General features: G+C 35.4%; 1 protein-coding gene across 1 annotated transcript in view; it reads left to right on the top strand.

Moving 5' to 3' along the window:
* The window catches only part of BLTP1 (bridge-like lipid transfer protein family member 1), a gene marked incomplete at both ends in the record, with an annotated part of 100,945 nt that overhangs the window by 14,717 nt on the left and 62,670 nt on the right, over positions 1-23,558 (top strand). The window contains 16 exons of the mRNA XM_079534613.1: positions 1,020-1,099; positions 2,385-2,535; positions 4,412-4,568; positions 5,039-5,117; positions 5,955-6,046; positions 6,764-6,881; positions 8,006-8,161; positions 8,566-8,663; positions 9,580-9,758; positions 9,897-10,003; positions 12,042-12,250; positions 14,306-14,533; positions 15,122-15,259; positions 18,707-18,883; positions 21,193-21,321; positions 22,001-22,120. Coding sequence (XP_079390739.1) covers positions 1,020-1,099; positions 2,385-2,535; positions 4,412-4,568; positions 5,039-5,117; positions 5,955-6,046; positions 6,764-6,881; positions 8,006-8,161; positions 8,566-8,663; positions 9,580-9,758; positions 9,897-10,003; positions 12,042-12,250; positions 14,306-14,533; positions 15,122-15,259; positions 18,707-18,883; positions 21,193-21,321; positions 22,001-22,120 — 2,218 coding nt within the window. The remainder of the gene's footprint in view (positions 1-1,019; positions 1,100-2,384; positions 2,536-4,411; positions 4,569-5,038; positions 5,118-5,954; positions 6,047-6,763; positions 6,882-8,005; positions 8,162-8,565; positions 8,664-9,579; positions 9,759-9,896; positions 10,004-12,041; positions 12,251-14,305; positions 14,534-15,121; positions 15,260-18,706; positions 18,884-21,192; positions 21,322-22,000; positions 22,121-23,558) is intronic.

Genomic DNA, 23,558 nt, shown 5'->3' with positions numbered 1-23,558 from the left:
CAGAGCATTCCTTGCTTATTTTCTTAAGCATGTTTAGCTTTAGGTAGAAGATAGACTCAGAAGCGCAGCATGGCAGGGAGGGAACAAGACTGTCTGAAGTATTAACCTGTACTTTTCACTTCAGAGCAAACAAGATGGGGACAGAGTGTGGTGTGTGCCTTATGTGTCCATGTGCCTGGACCCCAACATGTGTTCCCCCTGCCCTGCTTGTAATGTCATGGGACCAAAGGGCAGTAGATGAAATGGCCTCTGGCTCTTATGGTCAATATGAAGTTAAGTTGCCAGCAGCCATGGTACAGACAAGTGGAGCTGCTTTCTTCAGATTGCATCAAGCTGGAGTTTTTCCCATAAAACTTTCTTGGTCAGAGGCCCCTTACAGCGTATTTCCAGTGCTGCAGGTCTCTTTGTTCAGCAGAAACTTAATGGGCATCAAAGGTCAAACAATAACAGCAAATTGCACTTAAGGGACTTCTGGAAATGGGTTTTAATGTATCCATGTGGTTTCCTGCTCAGAACTGGCTTTTCTTCAACCTGCTTAAATGTGGAAAAAAGTGTATCAGTGCTTGTGCTTGCTGTGTGGATATTGAGGAACTGCACAAAGCATATCCCCTTCTGTTCTCTGTAAATTTATGATGAGGCTTCTTTTCAGTATGTTTTACGATCTCTTGGAATCCGCAGACTTCTAGGAGTATAATATGTTGCTTATGGGTTAGAACTGGCATTTGCTTTGTTCAAGCTCCAATACTTTGGAATCTTCAAATGGCAGGGTTTTCATTGGCCTTACTGAGATAGGCAACTGCCTGCAATTCCTCTGAAATGGAAAACCCTGGAGTTTTGCACAAATCTCTGGTAGGCTTATACAGATATTTTCAAAAAAATACTTCTTTAGAATGGTTTGATAGAGAGTTATTGATGATTCTTTAGTACATACTGCTTGTAAGCTATGAGTGAATCTGACCTATGTTACTCTTTCAATACACTTAACAAGTCTTTGCACTTTTTTTTTTTTTCCATTTCAGACCACCAAGACTGATGGGTGAAGGTTTTGTGGTAATGCAGTCCAATGATGTTGACATCTATTATTACATGGATGAACCAGGTACCTTGTGTTAAATATCAAGTTTTAAGGGATGCAAAATGTTGATTGTATTTTTAGTAGTCTGGGATTGTTGGGTAATTTATTTTCATGCTGGAAAAATACAGTATTTTGAAGTGGGGAAAAAAGCATTCTTAAGCAATAGAGTCACACCGATTTCTGAAAAATTAAAAAAAAAAAAAAAAAAAAAAATCCCTCCAAATTCCACACAAACAAATTGGAAGGAGTTGATGAATATCATGTTTAAGAGAATGTGAGATTTTTTAACCACTTTCTTTTTAACCACTTTCTTGTCGGTGTTTAGATTGGACTATCTAGAAGGCCTAGGGAATCCCAAGGGTAGAATAACTGTACATGTAGAAATAAAAGTTTTATTGATGAGTATTAAATAGATGCAGGAAGTCAGCTGTGCCTTCTTGAATTCACATGCACCAAGCAACCAATGAATATTGATACTAAGGTTATTTTTGAAGCTGTGAATTTAAATTATTTTGGTTTCCAAAGGTAGTTTGGGGATGGAGACAATTTATGGTCAATATGTATTACTGATTTTTTTAGTTTTTATTGAAAGGTTATTTAATTGTTGATGTCTGACTACTGTAGTGTCTGTCCTTTTCACTTTAAATCCAGTGCATTTTACTACCATATTATTTTGTTGGAGGTTTCTTTTTTTGTTGTTTGCAAAAGGTTTTATTTTGATTATACTGAAGTGTAACCTGAATCTTTAAAGAAGGTAAGACAATAATTCAACAATCAACAACATAATTCAACAGTGATGTGTGTTGGTGGAAGATTGGTGGCTATTTTGGGTCATACTGAATGACTGCTCGAACTTTTGTTAGTAATCCTGGGTGTACTGTTGTAAGGTTTTCCTCTTTATTTGCTTGTGTTATCTGTGGAGATTATATTTTTTCTTGTTAAATCTTTGTTTTAAAACTTATTCTAACTTTGTAAGTAGGATTGAGAACTGAAGGTGGATGCATGAAGGCCTGAATTGGTAAAAAACATTCTTAGCAGATAAAACTGCTTTTTTTGCAAACATTTCAGTTACATTAGAAGCCAGTACTTGAGAATATCCCAAGGACTTTGGGTCATTTTCTTGCTCTTCTTATGAGAGTCTATATCAAATTGTGGCTTGATACCTACATACTACAATGGTCTAAAAAAAAAAACCCATCTAACCAAACAAGGAAAACCCAATTTAATTGTACTGTGCTTTGTGGATATTTTTCATGTTAATTTTAAGGAGCTTCATTTGATAATCTCTTTATTATATTATGTAATGTAGGTCTTGTACCAGAGGAGACAGAGGAAAGTAATGATGGAGAAGCTAGCAACGAAGACAGCAAATTACAGGATCTGCCACCATGCTGGGGTTTGGACATTGTTTGTGGAAAAGGAACAGACTTCAACTATGGACCTTGGGCTGATAGGCAGAGGTATTATCATGATTTATATTTTCAATTTTAATCTTTAGTATCTCTAATTATTGTGCAAACATTATAGAGTCTGCAGTATGTGATTACTTATCTTAAAATTTGTGTGCATTAGACTAGTCTTGTAAGGAAAAAAGAGTTCTGTCACAATTGGTTAGAGTCAGTAGATTCACTATTGTTTACTGTATTGTCCTAAAGGTAGAATCTTTCTGTGAGATTTTATTATTAGATTAATAGTTTTTGTTCCTATTTTTTTGGAACAACATAGTCTTATTATTTGTCAAGTGTTACATACCTAAGGGTTTAATTTTTTTATTGCTTTTATTTAAACTTGTTGAGTCCTTATTGGTTTATTTCTCTGAAGCTTATGGTTTGAAATACACTGCATGTTGGTGAGAAAATCCATGGAAGTACAAATCTGGCTTTGAAAATAATGAGGTGTTATCATTTATCACTGCTTAACAGAATCAACCACTTGATGCAGTCTCCAAAAGTGTTTATAATCTAGATATTTTAGTGATTAAAATATTAGGCGAGAGCTGTTCTTCACTATGCTCTCTGTATTTTGTGCATGAATATTTCTGTTGGAGACAGTGGGATTGTTTAGATAGTGAAAGACTGTTAAGTAACAGTGACATAATCAGTACTTTCCCTTTTTCTCTTGTTAATTACAAATTAATACTTTTCTTGGCCTCTATTAATTCTCCTGTGAAACTGATGGGACTGTCTCTTAAGAATGTGAGGATGGCAGATTAGTCATCACGTACACCAGTGTCTTTAGAACTTGAGAGAAAATGCTGATTTCTAGAACAAAATGTGAAGCCAATGAATTATTAATGACATTAATGCTTGTGATGGTATGCTCTTTATAATTTCAAGTGGCTAGGGAGCATGTGCTTTGGTGCACAGTGTGCACAAGGTTCATAGGCATACGAACCATTTGTACCTGGGAGCACTTTCCCATCATGCCATGGATAGAAGATAGAATTTTGGAAAGTACCTGTATGTTTTCAAAGCACTGATCTGTGGAAATTCTTTGCACTACGTTGTACTCTTCAATTCATGTAAGAGCTTCCACAAATACTGATCTTAACTACTTAATGCAGTAATGCTTTGGGTTTCCCCAGATCAGTGTCACTGTAGTGATTTTTGACTGTGTGCATGTGATTGGCTTTTTTATTTTTTTTTTTTCTTCTTCTTATTGAAGTTGTGGGTTTGTTTCTTTTTGTTGTTTTTGTTTGTTTGTTTTCCCCTGCTGGTGCTAACTTTTATGTTGTCTTGATGGTCAGGTGTTTGATGCATGGGAACTGTTACTCAGCTTAAGGACTTGCTTCCTCAATTAAATAAGCTCTACTGTCTGTACTCAATCTCTGCGGTTTTCTTTCCATGTAACTAAATGTTCAGATATGAGTAGTTAGAAATGTAGGTTTCATTTTATTTCCTTTCAGAAGTCCTAAACATTTTGTACTTTGCTTCTTTCTGGACATTACAATGATCACTTATGCACAAACTGAAGCATGAACAGATTCCTTCCTGTTGCGTTTCTCTGGTAGATTTGTAAACTAAGATCAGGAGTAAGAAGAATACCATATTTTGCAATCTGAGTTGGATTTTTTAAAATCTTTTATGGTCTGTCTACTGTGGTTTTTATCCAATAGACAATTCTTATTAACAGAAGTTTTGGAGTTTTGTATTGGTAGTGAGTTAGTCTCATCATCAGGGAGCCTTCTGAACAAGCATCCCTTCCTAAAGCACGTGTTGGTTGTCCGAAGACTCAGCAATTGGAAAATCATTAAGTGAACCAAATGCATAACTAGACATGTTTATGTATATTTGTTCTGTAAATTAAAACAGCTATTTTGTCTTTCTTCCCCGCTAGGGATTGCTTGTGGAAATTTTTCTTCCCGCCAGACTACCAGGTTATGAAAATCTCTGAAATTGCTCAGCCTGGGAAACCGAGACAGATTCTTGCATTTGAACTGCGGATGAATATTATTGCAGATGCCACCATTGATTTGCTTTTTACAAAAAATAGGGTAAATAATGAAATCTTGTTTGTAAAATGCTTTTTCAACTGTGATTCCACTGTGCTTTTTTTTTGTTTTACATGTTTTTACTTGTTTCAGGTGCTTATAAAAGCTAGGAGAAATTGTATTTATTTTCTGTGATTGTAGATGTATATTAGGATGAAACTTGCCCTGATGAAGACAGAATTTCTTCTGATATTGGATTAATATCTGGTATTACTGGAGAGATAATAGCAGGAGAAACAAAAGTTGCATATACGGGGGGGTTATAAATGGAGTGTAGTGTAAGTTCACTGAATGTCTGGTTTCAGCTACTGCAAAGCTACTCCATCAGTAATTTACCGTCAATCATTGAGTTTTTTTTAACCCAGTGTGTGGATAATAATAGCCGGATGCATGAAGTATACTGGTTGATGCTGAAGGTCTAGAAATAATGCTTGTGGGTTGTTTTGTTTTGTTTTGTTTTTTAATCCATGCAGGAAACAAACGCTGTCCATGTAAATGTTGGTGCGGGCTCATATTTGGAAGTAAATATTCCCATGACAGTTGGTGAAAATGGTGAGTTAAGGCTAGGATTAATTTGTTTTCTTAATTTTTTTCCTGAACAGTTGTCTTAATACATATCAGTGTGGCTATCTTGCAGTGTTTTCCTTGAATGTGAGATAAACAAATATCCATATGTAGTATATCAGTATATACATACACATTTATATGTAAATACGCATGTATGCTTACACAAGGAAAGAAAAGGAGTTTCCTTATTTGTTTCACTGAAGTTATTAAAGCACTTATGTGTTTAAATTATTAAATTACCTCCGTGTTTTGTTTAGGTTGAGAAACCTAAGTCAAAATTTCTAACTACTAGAAAGTGCATCATTTAATGATGTGTGTATGTAAGCAGATGATGTATTCATTGTCAACTCAAAGCAGGAAGTCATCTTCAGTAGGGTTAGTGTCGCAGTTGAGCTGTGCTGAGGAATACATTATGAAAAATAATTTAGTAATACTTTTTTAAAATAAGCTCTGAAGTCTGAGATAAATGTAAGAAGTTGAGATAAATGTAAAGTTATGTTGTTTTGTTTTGCTTGATTTACTCAGTTCGTTGAATGGTTTGAATCTTTTCTGCTGATTTGTTTGTTCTCTTGATTCTCTCTGGTATATTTGATTTTCTTGTGCAATTCATGCTAAGATTTCCAGAACCTAAGCCATACCATCCCTCCATCAGAAGACAGTAAGCTGTTTGTTGACCAATAGGAAATGGAATTATCGCAGTAGCAATTTTCACCACAACATTTCTTCACTGTTTGGGGACTGCTGAATTCACTGATGATATTTTTTAAAATGTTTGTGTAACTATTATATTGGAACAATGATTTTTGTATTTTTACCTATTAGGCTATTCACCTACAATTAAAGGGCAGCTTCTACACGTTGATGCCACCAGCAGCATGCAGTACCGGACTCTCTTAGAAGCTGAAATGCTAGCTGTGAGTTTGCATTATTAAGAACAAAACTTCATTCTTTAAAGAATTTTTAATAAAGAGCATATTTGTTTGCTTATAGAGTTGATGTTCAGGATTGTAATCAGTGCAGAAGCACAACCTTTTAATGTTTTTTATAAGACATTGATACATAGGGAAGGTTTTATGTGAATTGAAACCTGTGGGTGGGTTGCCTACTTGACTTTGTAGCTGTGTGTTTGTACAGACTTTACTGTAGTAAATCATTACACTTGTAGCAGTGCTGAAGAATATCTGCTTGTGTAGGTATTTCAAGGTATTTAAACGTTTTGAAACGATTCTGTGTTCTCTTTCATTTGCCTGACAGTCAACTTCTGCAATTCTGTCAACTACCTTTCTCACTAGTTTTTAAATGACGTTTTTGGAGTGATGTTTTTAATGTCTAGTGTTTAAGCATCATATCGGTCATTCATATCATACATCTAGTGCAACAGGCGTTTGTTGAGCCAAAGCAGAAGTTTGTAGAAATACCTTTCCAAATAAATGAATACACTAACGCTTGACCTTCAAACTCAGAAAGACAGAGAGTGAGATTAAATTATTAAGGAACTGGAGAGGCCTTCTGTTCATCTCAGCAGGAAAAGAGTTTTAATTATTCAGCAAAGTACATATGTGAAAACTGCTGCGCTACAGGGTCAAACACCGTCATGTTTTCAAATAATTCATGCTTTAATATCTTCACAGTTTCACATTAATGCCAGTTATCCCCGGATATGGAACATGCCACAGACATGGCAATGTGAACTTGAGGTTTATAAAGCAACATATCATTTTATCTTTGCTCAGAAAAGCTTCTTTACAGGTAACTGCTTTAGTCAATAAGTTATGTAACGAATTAAATGTTCTTTATTTGCCACTTCTTCAAACTTACAGTTGCAGATACAGTGATTTCACATCTTCAGGAAAACAAATTATTTCTGAGGACCAGGTTCCCAATACCTTCTGTGGGCTATTGATGTCTAATTACATGATATTCTTATATTTCAGTGGAAACATTGAATAATTTAGTTTTCTAACAGCTAAGTAAAATTTGATCTGCAGTTATGCTAAGCGATGTTAAATTTAAGATGTGGGTTTTTTTGTTTTGTTTTGTTTTGTTTTTTAACCAGAGCTATTGATTCATTTAATAATTGCCACTAGGATGTTGATTTCTCTGATATTTCTCTTCTTTGGCTGACTGATTTTTAGTTATTCAGGCTTAGGTCTTGTGTGTGTGGCTGACAGATGATGAGAGAAAATAATTTGCTCCTTAGGATTTTGGCTTATGAGGAAGAACATGTGTACACAAGACAGCCCTGCATCACCAAACTGTTGCTGAATGTTCCGGCTGCAGAAATAGAAAGAATATAGCCCAATCAGTGGGGCACTACCTGCTCTAATTAGTCCCTGCTGAGTGGAGGATTAATTAGTATGAGCATGGTGTGATGCTAATAAAGTTATATCCTAGTGAGGCTAGAGTCATCATTTATAGAGTGCTACTGTACATACTGTAATCTACCAATCTATGCAGAATGAACTGGTGAGCTTCTTCAGAAACATTGGTTTGCTGTATCAGACTTGGTGGTAGGAAATACAATTAATACATGCTCATAGTAATAGAATGGAAAACCAAAGGAAAACATTGATTAGTCCATTGTTTTTTGGATAAATGTGAAACCTTGTTACTGAATAAAGCTAATCTAGAAAGCATGATTAAACCTATGCTGTTACAGCTTAGCAAGGAAGAAGATGGATTCACAGGAAGTCTGTGTGGAATATCTGCTTGAGGAATGGATGTTGTGTGCAGTTTTCCTCATTTTCTCATTTTTTCTGTAAAGGAACGAATGTTGACGATTTACATTTTATTAAAAGCCAGGTTAACTTGAAAGAGGAAATCTCTCACCCGATTGCTACTAACTCATCTTTTATTACTTTATGTAATTTTAGATTTGATCCAAGACTGGTCTAGTGATAGTGCACCCGATATTTATTCATTTGTTCCTTATATGTGGAACTTCAAAGTCATGTTTCATCAATTTGAAATGATTTGGGCAGCTAATCAACACAACTGGATTGACTGTTCCACCAAACAACAAGAAAATGGTAAAGTCAGTTTAAGATTTGAAACAGTGCACACAGTGACAAAAATTCTAGCATGTTTACTGTGAAGTGAATTCAGTGATAACTACTCATTTTACTACTGTTGTTAATTCATAAGCTATCCTGAAACTGCTGCAAGTCCTCACTTGTTTTGTACATTTCATGCAAATATGTACCTTCTCTTAGGAGTGTAGTTTCAGATCACATTTTTAGCATTCATTTTTGAGGACCTTTTGAATGTTCAGAATAATTTGGTAGTTTATACTCTAAGTGCATGACATTTTCCTTTGTCATGAGTTCGTGTATTTTTCCTTAATTATACCTATATATTTGATATTTGCCTAAGAACAACATAGGGAGTCATTTTGACAGTGTTTTATTTGTTTGCTTTTCCTATTCTCTCCCAGTTTATCTAGCAGCTTGTGGAGAAACATTAAATATTGTTTTCTCTCTGCCTTTCACTGACTTTGTTCCAACTACATGCAATACCAGATTCTCTTTAAAGGTAAGTTCTGTTCTCTCAGTGCACCTCTCTTTTTTTTTTTCTTCTTTTTTTTTAAATTGTTTTCTGAATGTGAAATATTTTACTTCCTTTTCTTCTTCAGATAGGAACTTCAGGGTAAACTCCTTCCTGAAAGAAAAATATTCACTTTCAATTCCTGATCATATAATTTTTCTTTAAATAAACCAGAAGTAAATAATTTCTCTTGATTACATGAAACATCCAATCGTGGAGTTTTTTAGGTTTTTTTTTTTAGTTTTTAGGTATGTATGCAGACATACAGACACACACGCATAAATATATACACATTTGGAATGGGTAATCCAAACTGTTTTGGAAAGCTGTCTTCAGACTTTTGCTATCTTCTATAAAATAACAAATGTATTTTTAATGTGCCAAACTAATTCTTTGGAACATTGTGCTTCTTGTTTTGTCTTCCTTAAAATAGAGGTTGTGTAGTGTTACTAACGTTAAAAACTGGTTGAAGGTGATGTTGGTAAGCTTGCGTAATTTGATAGCAAAATAAGCAAGGCTGTATTTAAATTAAGAAGGAAAAAAAAAAAGTGTGGTTGTTTTTAGGAAGTTGGTAAGTTGTGGGCCAGTGACTGAATTTTTGCATTATGGATTGAACAGAAGAATAACTGAAATCCCCAAAAGCTGTGCACCTGTGTTTTGCTGCTTGCTATGATGTGTTCTTACTGGATGCGTAAGTGCTAAGAACTGCAGAGATCTCGGGATATTATAATGAATTGATGGGAGCTGTGGTCAGCAGTCGTGTAAAGAGTGAGGCATTGTGCATCACCTTGCCATCATGTACCACGCACCATCTTTGTGGTGCATGGTGAGCATGTAAATAAAATGAGCAGTATGCAGAAAATGAATGCAAATATACTTTCACATTATTAATCTTTGACTTTAGGGAGAAGATGTTGATCTTCATTTGTATCTACCAGATTGTCATCCTAGCAAATATTCTCTTTTTATGTTGGTGAAAGATTGTCAACCTAATAAAATGAATCCTGAATCTTGCATTACTGGTGAATGTCCAAGTGGTCAGAAAACAGGCAAACCCAAGTGGAGGAACATTACTCAGGAAGAGTGAGTCTAGTTTTGATTTATGTTTATGTATCTATATTGGCTTTTTATATTTACTTATTTTCTTTGTGAAAAAGCAACTTAGTATGTTAGTGGAATGTATATGATGAAACTTTTGCTACAAATGTTTCTTTTCAAAAGGGCTGGATGGGTTGAATGCTGGACAGTCCCAAGCGTTGTGTTTACGATTGACTACTCGTGGCACCCAATTTATCCTCAAAAGGCAGATGAGCAGTTAAAACAATCCTGTAAGTGCAAATACGTTTTTCTTCCCACTATGTTTCATTTCAGGAAGTGCTGTGATTGTGTTGGCTCTAACTACTTAAATTTTCAGAAATTCATTTTAAACTGAACTGCTTTTGTTTGTGGGTGTTCAGGTTTTTTTTGGTCAAAGGTGGCACTGCTAATTTTCATTTCACATCTGACAAATTTTTCTTCAATTCAAGATTTCAGAAAGTATCCAAATTCCCTATGGGAAAAAGAGATACCATCTATGGTTAGTTTCTCCTTATCCATAACAGTTTCTTTAATGGGTTGTTACCTGAAGAAAATTATCCCTTACTTTAATAAATGTGAAATACAGCATTTTTGGCAGTACTATGTTACACAGCCTTTCTAAACCTTTTTCCTTGTGATATTGTGACTTTTCCCTATGATTTTAATGTTTAAATACGTTATATTTGTATGAGATACAGTGACATAGGCTTACCTTCATGCATTTGAAAGTCATGCTGGTAAAGCAAACCAGGGCAGATTGATAGGAATGTTAGACTTATGAGTCCAACAAGTATTTCTAACTAAGAAGTTTTCAATTTGAAGTTCCAAATGTGAAATATATATGTATAAAAGTTACAAAATACCCTACTTTTGTCTCTGTGCTATTTATTTATTATTATAGTATTTTTAGTGCAGAGGGTGGGATGCAAGATGATATAAGGTTATTTGGAAGTCTTTCGGGTTGAGGATAAAGAGAGGAACTGTGGAAGAAGTGGTAGTAGAGTAACAATAATGAGGACTAATTTGTATAAGCCTCAATGAACAGGTGTTTGAAGGCGTGATTTTGAACAAGATTTTTAAGTTTTGAGTTCTAGAAGGAATCAAATTTTTGAGTGTGAAACAGGATAAATATGGTCCATTGTGCGTATGTTCATTGAGTGTTGTTTTGAGACTGTGAGTTTGAGTTAAATTTGCATACTTCAGATTTGAAAGCATTTACTTGTAATCATAACAGTTCAACCTGGATTTGGACATTTGTATATACACAGGCAGTTGCACCTACAGCTTCGTTCAATGGGGAATCCTTCAATTAATAAAATTGAGTACACTTCCACTGTTGGATTTGAGCTGTGATGCTGACACAGTATGTTTGTTATAGTAATAACCAGTGGTATTTTCCTTTGAATCAATTGATAAAACACTTTAAATCTCTGTGAAACAAGTTGTATAATAAAGAGGTGCAATTTCCAAATAAGTGGTTTTCTCATTGTGGCATTTAGCTAACTGATATAACGTGAAGAAAACACTGAACAAGTATTACAGGCAATAATTATAGGTTAAAGCCTTGAAGGTAGTTTGCTGGACACGTGTGTACTCACTGTAGTTCTGCATGTGCTGATTCTCCCAATTAAATTAGCACCTGAACCCTTACTCCATCTGGAACAGAATTTTCTGTGACTTCCCCATAAAGCTTTTTGCTTTTCAGCAGTCACTTTACAACCCTAAATGATTTTGAGTTATTCACTTCCTTTTCCTGGACTTTCCTCGCTTAAAAAAGACAATAAGCTTCTCCTTAGGTCCAAGTAAAAAGAAGAAATAGAACTTGAATTTCAGGACTGTTTTGTTACTAGAGTAATTGAGTTTGAGAGGAAATTGTAGCATACAGAGTCGTTGGTTCAGAACAGATTCTTAATACATCTTTTGCGGTGTTTCTGTTTATTCACTTCTGTTTACTCTGCAATTGCTATGTGGTTGTGGGAAATCTGCTACACTGAAATAAAAGCAGGTTTTGTTTAACTTCAAAAACAAGATAAATAAATTGATCTTTTTTTGTAACTTGCGGGCTTGTTTTTCTCTTGCATAATTCATGTTGACAAAAATATTCTGTGTTTTACTGTATTCTCATGATTACTAGATCTGAGAAATCCGTTCTGTAGCATAGATATGTTATCATAGTTATAGAATTCAAGCCAGAAAGCTGCAAGAAGTTGTATCTTTATTACGCTTCCGTATTTTTATAATTTTGTCTGGTTGAAGCCTAATAAAAATCTGTTTTCATTTTCTCCCAAGTGTCAGAAATGGAAGAAACAATGCTATCTGTGCTAAGGCCATCACAGAAGACATCTGAGAGTGTGATTTCATCTCCCACTGCTTCGACCCGCCTTCCCCTCGACCCCGCAGAGCTGCCCCCAGATAAGCTCCATGTGGAACTGGAACTCTCTCCAGATTCCCAGATAACTCTGTATGGACCACTGCTAAAAGCCTTTCTATCTATAAAGGTAAGCAAAGAAATACAGCTCACAATGTTTATGGATGGCCACATGTTGGAAAGGGAAGTGATTTGTTTGAAATGGACAGAATTCTGCAGAATATATGAATTTAGTTCTTTCATAAGGACTAGTTTGGCATGGCTAGGTTGAGTACAGTTGGCACAGGCTTATAGGAAGGCTTACAGAACAGAGGTAGACTTGTATCAGCATAGTTTTTCTTTTGTGATGTTGTGCATGTAAATATGTAGAAACATAAAAATGCATCTTCGACTGGAGTGTACATTAACAGCTACTTTTATGCAAAGATGTATCAGAATTTGTGCCTTTAGGACATTTTAAGTTCTGCAGAGTATCCTGATTGTTTGTTTTTTGTTTTAATCAGGTTGTTGGAAATGTCTGCAGTTGGGGTCATAGAGGGAAAGGATGTGAGAATAAATTGAATTTAAAAAGCTACTTCAGGGAATATTTAGAAACAATTTTTTTGTCTTGCCTTGATGTTGCTCTGTTACACTTCAGTATGCTAGCATCTGTTGCTTATCTGAAGTCCTCTTCTGTTAGTGGTCTTTAGGGTGGCTCACAGTGACTGAATTTCTTCCTACCTACCTCACCTGAACTTGTTACGACAGAGGCAGAGGTGATTGAACATGTCACTTCTATTAGATAACTATGTGATGCTTGTATTCTGCTTAATTATTAGTTGTTTTTTGTTTGTTTTCGTTTTTTTTTTTTTAAGGTTTGTTTTAACCTTTTTCTGTATGATTTCATTTAGGGTTGGGATAAGAAATTTTCTGAGGCTAGTGATTACTTGTAAGGACTCGTACTGAAGAAGTCACTTTTAAGTTCTTACAAAAAGATCCTGCATGTATGCAGTGAATAGCAGAAAAGGAAGCTTTTGCAGAGTCCAGGAATTGCAAATATGCTCATATATTATTTCACATTGGCACTCAAAGAAATAGGAACAACATTAGGCCAATAGCGAATGTCTTGAGAAGATGTCATATATTGTGATAAGGAATTCCAACTCGTGTTTGACACAGTTTATTGAATTGTTTATTGATCTCCTCTTGGAGTTCCTAAGCTTGTGAGGTGATACTGTCTTTCCATACAAGCTCTCTCTTCTTCAATACTCATTTCCTCTGGGAAGATAAATAAACAGTGTTATGTTAGATCCCTTGATCCCATGGTGATTTGATTTTTGGCGTGCAGATTTTGTCTTCTGAATCTCAAAAGAAAATTTAGATAACTCATCTTTGAAAATGCAAATGTAATGTTCTTTTCAGCATTTCTGTCAGTGTTTACATCATTTTGTCCAGCTGTACTGATAGCATCTTGTGGTAGATTATTGGTGGTGTCTTTTAATTTTATGCTCATTTTTCTGTCTAGTTGTTTTTAGTTCATTTTCATTGATCTCAAGTAAAATGTGGGAGAGATTTATGCAGTTTTCGTAAGTGTTCTGTTCTTTGGAGGTAGTTTTTTTGGTATAGTGTCTTGTGCTCCCTAGGGATGTCCTATCTACTGGGAATGAATGATGTTCAAGTCCTGGTAGAAAGTACCAAGAATAAGTAACTGGAGTTTCTAGCACCCTCTGCTGGATCTCCTTTATAGAACAACAACAACAGCAAAAGCTTCAAGATTTATCTCCTCGCAATGACTTCTACCTTTCACTTCGTTAAAAAGCAAAGCCAGTTAACTTTGCTCAGCTTCTTTTTGCTTTGTGCACTGAGCAGTACTTAATTCATACATAGCATTTAACAGAAAAAATACTTTGGAGACTTAATTATGAGATGATAAAATTGCATATCCATATCCATGTCAGGTCTAATAATGTGCCTGTCTTTTCCTGCAGACCTTTTTCCAAGGACATGAGCATTTTGCAATTGCTTGCTTTCTCCGTGTTGTACATTTCCTCTTTGCTTGCTTGCTCTACAGATTTGTGCTTCGAAAAGAATGAAGAAGACTTAGCAGGCAGATGAATTTCAGGAAGGGGAAGAGGTTAGCAATAACCTTCATACAATTTTGTAAAATGTTTTCCCTACAGTAATTGCAAATAATTGATTTTCCTAGGAAAATTATTTTGGAGAAGATGACATGTATACTGATTTTGAAGAAGTTATTTCAAGCCCTGTTTTGTCTCTGTCAACATCTTCGAGCTCTGGATGGACAGCTGTGGGAGTAGAAAATGAAAAGAAGGAAAATGAAAGCTCTGTCAAGCCAGTTCACCCTCTTACTCTACGTCCATGGGATATTACTGTCCTTGTTAATCTGTACAAAGTGCATGGGCGATTGCCAGTGGTAAGAGCTTTAGAATCTTGAAGTATTTTGTTGCTTGTAATTGGTGTTTTTGTTTTTTTTTCCAGCTGTGTGATCTGGAGCAAATGTAACTCCCTAGGACATGAGGTTAGGTTAGGGAGGTGTTTTTAAAGTGCATGGGTACTCTTCAGCAAAATTGTGGCTATCTGAAGTAGTTTGGGACATGGTTGGTTTTGCTTATCGGAAATGTGAACTGAAGATAGGTTTATGTGATTAGAGTTCATTGTTTTTGATTGAAAGTGTGATTTCTCTGCTGAATAGTAAAGCTATCTCCTGATGACACATCCTGCTCTTTGTAGCTGCATTGTGAGGGATTCCCAAGAATTTAAAAACTATTCCAGATAAAGGTTTGGGTTAGCTCGGATGGATTTGCATTGCTGTTTATATAACTGTTCAAAGATTTTTGAAGTTGCACAGATTTCTTTGTAATTATCAACTTGAAGGAAAGCTAGCATACTTACTGCTTACGGGTTTGCTTCTAATCTAATAACTGCAACAGTGTTGTACTTTTTCAGATTCTGAAATGGCTGTTTGATTTGATTTTTAATGTTATTTTTTTTATAACTTTAGCATTGTAGTCCTGATGGTCCTGAGTGCCCTACAGCTTTCTTGGAGAGGCTGTGTTTTGAGATGAAGAAGGGATTTAGAGAAACAATGCTTCAACTTGTGCTGTCTCCAGTGAATTTGTTTCTGAATGACAATTATCAGGTATTTAGCCAATTTTATTTGGTTGCATCTGGTTTGGGGGAATTGTAACCATTTTAATGTGGTTTATTTTGATATATACAAAGCTTAAGGCTTTTGAATCATACATGAAAGAAAATTTTGATGCATAAATATATATATTATTCTTGTTTCTCTAGCATGCATTTGAAGTGAAAGGCGCGTAGAACTTTTTTTTATGTTTTCTTAATTTTATTTAAATCCTCCTTGAAAAGATTCTTTAGGGAACTGAAAGTAATAGTCAGATTGGTCTTAGAAATGTTGAATCTTTAAGATCTTTGTCGTAAAGTCTATTGTAGGTAGTGATTCAAGTAAATTTTGTGCAGTGCCTGGAGACGTTTCACTTCTTTAAGCAGCGAACAGAAAAGTGGTAGTAAATAAAATAACTATATTCACATTTTTATGCATTTTGTTAGAATAAATCACAGAGCTGGATCTTTAGCTTACAATCAAGATACTGGCATGACCTGTAATTTTCCTCTGGTAAGGGTACAATGAAAATAATTAGAGACAAAATTAAGCATTACTTGTGGCTTATCAGTAAGCTATGTACAATTTTACTGTAATTATTAGTAAACTTTTCAAAAATTGCCCCCATGCATAAATTTAGTTCAGTGGGGATTTTAGGTGGCAATTCATTAGCAAAAGCAATTATCCTTACTCGGCGAAGCTGGTGACTATTTCAGTTCTTGTTTTATTTATGCACATGTTGGCTGCATTAAAACCCCAGTACTTGCACTGGGCCTTATAGGCTATATTGTTTTTCAATCCCTGTATCCTGAAATATATTGCTGCCAAAAATAATAGTGCACTGTTTGAAACCACCGTGTACTGCTAACCATACATGGACAAAGACACGTGTCCCCCTGTTCTCTGTTATGTCTGAAAGCTAATGAAACAAATTGGTTGATGCTTGTTTAAACTTTCCAGATTTGGACCCAGTGCACAAGAACAAAAGTACCTTAAATATAACCTGTGGCTGTAAACTGACAGAAAGAGAGAGGGACTGCAAGAAATAATATACTGTCCTGATAAGAAGTTAAATAGCATCATAGGCCGTGCCGTGTTAGCCCTTGTATTTTGAGAGTGTTACTTTCTTAAGCTCTGATTAGCAAAGAAAGTGGAATTGCAGCCTGGGCTTTGGGTACAGCGCTGCAATTATCTGTAATAGTAACCTGAGGAAAAAGTGGTGGTGTGGAGTTGGAGGAATTGCAAATGAATGATCTCAATGGGATTAATACAGTGGTCTTTGGGGATAGCTGCCTGAATTGGATATACCATGACACAGGGCAGGCAATTCTCTTTCCCTTGTAACTTTGTTTCTGGAGCAAAGTGTCTGTATTGCAGGACTTGTTTTTGATAGGTGCAGTTGAAGGCAAGGAGAATTGCTGTTTGAAACTGTAATAAAACCTGTATATCAAAAAAGTCCTGAGAATTTGCAGTTTGGGTAACCATGTCTGCTGCAAGCTTTTCTTTGGTGTATTTTTGTTGCTGTTTGTTTGGTTGGTTGTTTCGTTTTTATTTTGATGGGGTGTGGAGTGGGGGGATGGTATTATTCTATGGGGAATCCAAGCTTTTCTATAGCCATGTATTGAAGAAAATAATCTATTTTGTGCACTGAATGACTTTAAGGTTTTTTTCTAACTGTAACTTAATCACAGTACATATGTACAAGGAAGTAGAGATGAGGTTGCAGCCATAACCTTAATTTTGGAGCGTGGTTTTTTTTTTTTTTTTGGTGTGTGATTTAATTGCCCTGAGACTTTAAACCATCCACCCCCAGCCCCTTTGTGTGTATATATATATATATATATATATATGTATATATATATAAAAATAGGTTAGGCTTTCTGTTACTCTTTCAGAATCCCAAATATCAGGGGGGACAGATTGAATATAAAAACCAGAATGATTTTAATCAAGTGAAAGCAAAAAGAGTTCCTAGATGCAAAGGAGGGAGTACAGGGAATGAGGCTGCTTGCAGTGCTGCTATCTAGCAGCCATTGCAGCACATTGCACCACATCTTGGCTATGAGAAATTTCAGCTTGCAGCTGATTTCCCTGTGTTTTACTGCTACCTCGTGTTGGAGTGTTTAGGTGACACTGCAAGACACTTCTGCAGCTGTTCTTTCATTCACAGATTTTCTTTTCTTCAGTTTATGCTATCTTTGCTGTTTTCTCTTTGTCTGCTCCTCATTCCTGGATTGGTTCCTAGTGACACTGCTGTGTGGGGCATTGTTACTGATTTAAATGATAAACACACCAGCAGGCAGGTTTTTAAAAATATCATGAAGAAAGATTTGATCCGTTTATGTGTGTTAGAAACAGCTGGTGTTATTTCCTGGCATTGAATGATGAAAGCATTCATACTTCAGTTTAAAAAAACCTGTTAGTTTGACCCCTTATTCATATTATGTGTCACAAAAATACTGCTTGATACTTTGCAGTTCAGCCTTGAAGTATGCAGTTCATAGTTGTAACGTATGCAGAATAGGAATTTCTCTTTACAGAACTGAGCAAGTACCATTGCTTTATGGTTTTAGTGCCACTTAGGTTAGCCTCCTGTTGTTTTGAATAGCTTCCCTACATTGAGACTTGGGTCGCAGGTGATATCTAAAGATGCGTTTCTTCTTCGCTAAGCAGCTCCAAAGGGTTTCCTGATGGTAGAAAACGAACTGGGCAATGCAGTGTGTTGCAACGGAGGGAAAGAAAAGTTTTGCTGTTGACTTATTGAATTTAAATCACAGATTACCTCAATGTAACCACAAGCTCCGAGAGTATGTCTGTGCAGCTTTTATCTTTTTGGTTTCTTCTTTGGCCATATTATTTTATCTGAGTTCTTGTATCTGCAGCTGAGTAGCTTTGCTTTAAGTTAACCAAGAAATTCTTCAATGAAAAATGTAATTTAGAGGACAGTTTTTTTTTTTTTATTTATTTACTGATTTTTTTTTTACTGTTTTTTTTTTTTCCAATTATTTTTTTGATTATTTATTTATTTATTTTATTTACTGATTTTTTTTTTTTTTTTCAGTTGGCTGATTGTGGCAGACGTTCATAAGTCATTTATTTTTTTTTCCTTGATCGCTTCCATTGTCCAATGTGGTCTTCCTTTCTTTGCATTTTACTGCAGTACTATTTAAGAGATGTTCCCAATGATGTCACAGGGTGGAAATCCCCTAGGGAAGGTAATTGACGTTGGTTGCCAGTGGTTAAAAGATAAGGCTTCCTTCCCCACGTGAAATTTACATATATGCTGTTGTATGTGTGATGCTGAGAAGTCTTGGGACTCTGTAACTGTATAAAAGTCAACAGGGTTTAGGAAGTGAATATGAGTGTATGTAAAATATCTGACTGTGTTTTATTTTTGTTTTTTTGCACTTTCTAATTATACAGCCTTTGCAGTTTACTTAACTGTTACCTTGTCCTTGACAGAGACCTGCAGCTGATGAAGTCCTTCGAGAGGGCCACATTAGTCTATCAGGTCTGCAGTTGCGTGCCCACGCGATGTTTTCTGCAGAAGGTTTGCCTCTTGGAAGTGATACTTTAGAATATGCGTGGCTAATAGATGTGCAGGCTGGAAGTCTTACTGCCAAAGTTACAGCACCGCAGGTATCATCTAGAAACTGTTGGCTATGAAGTATCATCTGCCTTCTTTCTTGTAAAACTGGTGTAGCATGAACATCAGAAAATGTGCAATCTCAGCCTTAAGTAACTTCAAGTATGTGGGTTAGAAATCTAACCATTTACATGGAAAAAACAGGAGATTCCAGCAGAGCCAAATCTGATATTCACCTAGATATAACAGGATGTCTGGTGTAAAACGAGCATTTAAAAGAGTGATATTTACCAAATATGAACAAATCAGCAGTGAATGCTGATGATAATATGTGTAAATGCATGTTATGTCTATGTATGTTAATATACTTGAATACTGATTAGAAAATCAACCACAGTAACTGCTTGTTCTTAAAGTGGCTTGATCGTACAATAAGTAATGCTTCTCTGTAAACAGATCCAGTGTTTTGGGACCCTTTCAGCCATAAGCTAAAGAATGTAACAAAGAGCAGAGAGAAAAATTCTGTTTAAAAAAATCAAGTAAGGAATTCTTAGTGAAATTGTGTTTGACTTCTTCCAAAAGGACTTTCATTTTATGATGCTGAATTTTGGAGATTCAAGTTCATTACTCCTACTGATTAACAATCTGGAAAGAACAAATTAAGTACCCATTTATGGTTACAGTTTGAAAGGCATCTTCTTGTCCCTCACGTGTAACATTCATTCAGATACATAGGCATTTGCTTGCAGGAATGCTATCAGGAAGGAGGATAACAGGTTCAGCAACTGGCAAAAACTTTACCTTGCAGATAAAGTTTTCCATAGAAACCTATTGATAAAGCCAAGTTTTAAAGTAGGAGGCAATTGGAACGTTTTGTGGGCAAGTAGAATGAGCAGGGCTCTCAAACAGAGTAGCTGGTAGCTGCGTAACTTCTAATGCTTGGCCCCACTGTAAGGTAGTTTGCTTTCACAGCGATCAGTCATTTAGTTCTGCCATTTATGCTGTCTTCATTTTTCCATTATATAACAGTGACTCCAAGCGTGTGTTAGGCCAGTAGCTTAGTCTTATTTCTGGTGTGGGCTATGAGATCTTTAGAAAAGGTTCCTTTGTCACTGTACTGTGAAACATGAGAAAAATATATACATTTTATTCCATAGTTAGCTTGATTTTTAAGACATTTTTGCGTTTTCATATTCCTCTAAAAATTGGTGTTATTTTCAAGGCTTAAACACTTATTTAAGCGTACAAAATCAAAACAAGGCTTACAGGCAATTACATTGCATTTGTAGAATAGGCTCCAGATAGGTTTTCATGCTGCGTATACAGGCTTATGTAGAGATACTTCCTAAATTACAACTACTGATTTAGATTAGCTGTAGTATTTACTGTAGCAGTAGTTGCTCAGTTTAAACTGAGTTGATTAAAAATAGTTCAAGCTTTAAGGAACATTTCTAAATGTTTGATATAACTTAAGAGTTTTCTTCTTGTAGAAATTCTCAACTGAATACTTCATAGAGGATTTTAATTTTGCTTTTTTTGTTGTCAGCATTGATGTGAACCAGAACTTGAATTTGCTTCTTTCAGGGTCATTGGCTTTTTCCTTCCATAGCGTGATGTCTTGTAAGAATTTGTGAAGGTATACAACTAAAGGGAGGACGAGAGATCTTGTGGAGGACAGTCATAGCTATATTAAATTCCAATTAAATTGCTCCTGATTTAAAGTCCCCTTTCCTTTGATTAGCCAAAGAAAACCCATTTCCCTTTCATAATAGAGCTAGACAGTCATGATTCATTTCCTTTATGAATAAGCTAACTATATAAAAGATTTAAATCAACAATTGGGTAATTACTAGGTCCAGCGAGATTCAGTCATATTCTGTTTAGCCGGTTTCCTTCAGTGTTTTCTGAGTGTAACTTTGTTACTTACATATAAGGAGGTATGACATTTAAATTCATAGACTCACAGAATCATTTGAGTTGGAAGGGACCCTTAAGATATTAGGGTATTTAGAGGCATTTTTTTGAGGAGAAATAAGATGATCTCCATCTTTGCAATGAAATGCCTGTCTAACCCTAAAAGTAAAGCTGTTTCCTTAGATTAAGATGTGATTTAGGGATTGTTTAGGTTCATGTCACAGTATTACATGTGCATCTTCTAGTATACACAAAAATAAATCTTGCGTAATGGGCAATAGGCTATGTTTGAACAAAGTAATGAAGACAGAATATTATGGTGAGATCTTCTATTTGGATTTACTCTTTCTAACCTTCCAATCTTTAGTGATGTTCTTTCAATAATCTGTTGAATACTATAAGTTTATTTTGCATACTTACTATTAGACAACATGTTATTTGCTTACAGCTTGCAAGTCTTCTGGAATGGGGGCAGACCTTTGTGTTTCATGTAGTGTGCCGTGAGTTTGAATTGGAAAGACCTAAATCTGTAATAATATGCCAGCATGGAATTGATCGTCGTTTTTGTGACTCTAAGGTAACCTTTTATCCATCTTAATTATTCACTATATTTTTTAACAGTTTTTTTTTTTTTTAACAGTTTTTTTTTTTTAAAAAAAAAAAAAACTTTATAAGCCCAACCCTGAGGTTATCAAAGCACATGGAGCATGTACTTGGATTGGCTGCTCCCTTTGATAAATTATAGCTAATTATGTTTTAGAAAGAAAAGCAATTTCTACCTGAATTTTTCTGGGGATTTACGCCATGTTTTTGTGCTACATTAATTATCTTGAGAGACAGCATCCAGAAGAGTCATGCATATTTTCTTACCTCTACAGTGACGGTTAAGAGACAAATGGCATGCTTCAATTTCCCTTAAGAGACAAAGATCAGACTTCTCATCATGCTCCTGGCGCATTGCCATGCTTTTATTCTCTGTTGTTAAAATAGTGCTTTGATGAGGGACTTAAATTAACAGCTTATGGCTTCTATGGCTCTTACTATTGTGGCCTGAGAAAACAGATGTTATCATGGATTCCAGATTTGATATATATCACTTGGAATCCATTTGGACATTCACTTAAAGACTTAAGAAGTCTTGCAATATATAAAGTGTGATTCGTGAATTTCATCTCTTGACCTCCTCCCCATTTTAACATATAGGTACCAGTTTTTGTGATGTTGTTTATGATGTTTTTTTTTTTTTTTTTTCTTAGATGAACTGCATCCCTGGGCCATGCCCAACATCTGATGACTTAAAGTACACAATGACACGCTTAGCCATGGATGGTGCAGATCTGTATGTGGTAGAACATGGCTGTGCCACCAACATAAAGGTAAAAGACATTACTAGTAACAACAGTTAAAATATTTTTGTCAATAGAGGTCTTTGCATTTTTTTTTGATGTAACAGTTGCCTGTTTTTTATGTCTTGCTCACTGTAGTAGAACTAAGTGATAGAAGGTTGGTATTAAAATGGTTGGACAGAGCGAAAGTAGTTCAGTTTTGGTCATATTTAATACTTCCATTAGTGATCTCAGAAAATGGTCTATCTTCCAGAATTAAAAATGTGAGCTGCAAGATTGGCATAATAAATTAAAACAACTAAAATACTATAAAAGCTATTGTCTACATCTGAGAGTTGTTAAGAATTTTTTCTATAAGTTAGTAACTCAGCAACTGGAAATGATTGAGAAAAATGTATACAGCTCACTGCGTGATAACTCACAGTCATGTTATGTGAGACAGCTGTCTGAACTAAGATCATTGGCAGAGATGGGAGAAATACCACTGTTGCTACCAGACCAAATCTAAAATGTGCAAAGTGTTTCTGTTCAAAAAACAATATACAGAGAAGAGCTGACATTCTCTCTCATTGTATTCAAGAGAAAACTATGGCAAAATGGAAGTTATGAGATGATATAGGAATGCATTAAAGTATTACACTGACTGGAATTACTAAGTGACTAGAAGTTGTGCTGTCCAGTAATAAATTTAGTTATAAAATTGGACTCGATATCTAATGCTTGGGGATCAGCTTCATATTATGTGCAAGAATCTAACTGAAGGAAAGTGGCAATTATTTTAGACATCTTGTGTGATCTGAGATACTATGTCTTGTCATTTGAGTGGCTGGGTACCTTGTGGCAGTTTGAAAAAAAGAAAAAGCATTTTCATCTTTAAAATCTTTTGAGTCTAATATTATAATGCATCAGCACAAATATTAACTGTGTTTGCAGGCATAAATATGAATGACAGTGTTTTTAAAAGCAGCTTAATAACCTGAACCGCTGTAGAAAATTATATCGCTAATGCATTCCATTCATATTTAAAAAAGGATTTTCAGTGTTTCATTATGGTTTGTGACAAAGATGAGAAGTAAAAATTTAACTATGTGAGTTGCTCTTCCATAGCTGGGCTCTTTTGCAGATTTCCTTACTTACCCTTTGAAAAGTTTGAATGTTAAGTTGGAAAGGTTCGGGTATTTCATGGAAACCTTTTGGAAAATAATGAAGCTGTGCAGAAAACTTCATCGACCTTCAGATTGTTTTAAGACACGTGACAGGGCTATATCATATTTTATTGGGGTTCAGTACTGCAGGAGAGGATTGGCTCTGTACGGACGGGTAGGCTGCTTGTGAGGTGAGCAGTTTCCATAGCTGAGCGCGAAGGTAAAGCAAGAACTTTTTCCAGATGCAGAAGATGGATGGTCTCTTCTTTGAATCAACAGAACTACTGGAGCTGTACCAATAAAAAAAAGTAGATTGTGATCCT

The sequence above is a fragment of the Tetrao urogallus genome (genome assembly GCF_951394365.1).
Source record: "Tetrao urogallus genome assembly, chromosome: 4".
Lineage (NCBI taxonomy): Eukaryota > Metazoa > Chordata > Aves > Galliformes > Phasianidae > Tetrao > Tetrao urogallus.
This window is presented reverse-complemented; position numbering and strand designations above follow the sequence as displayed.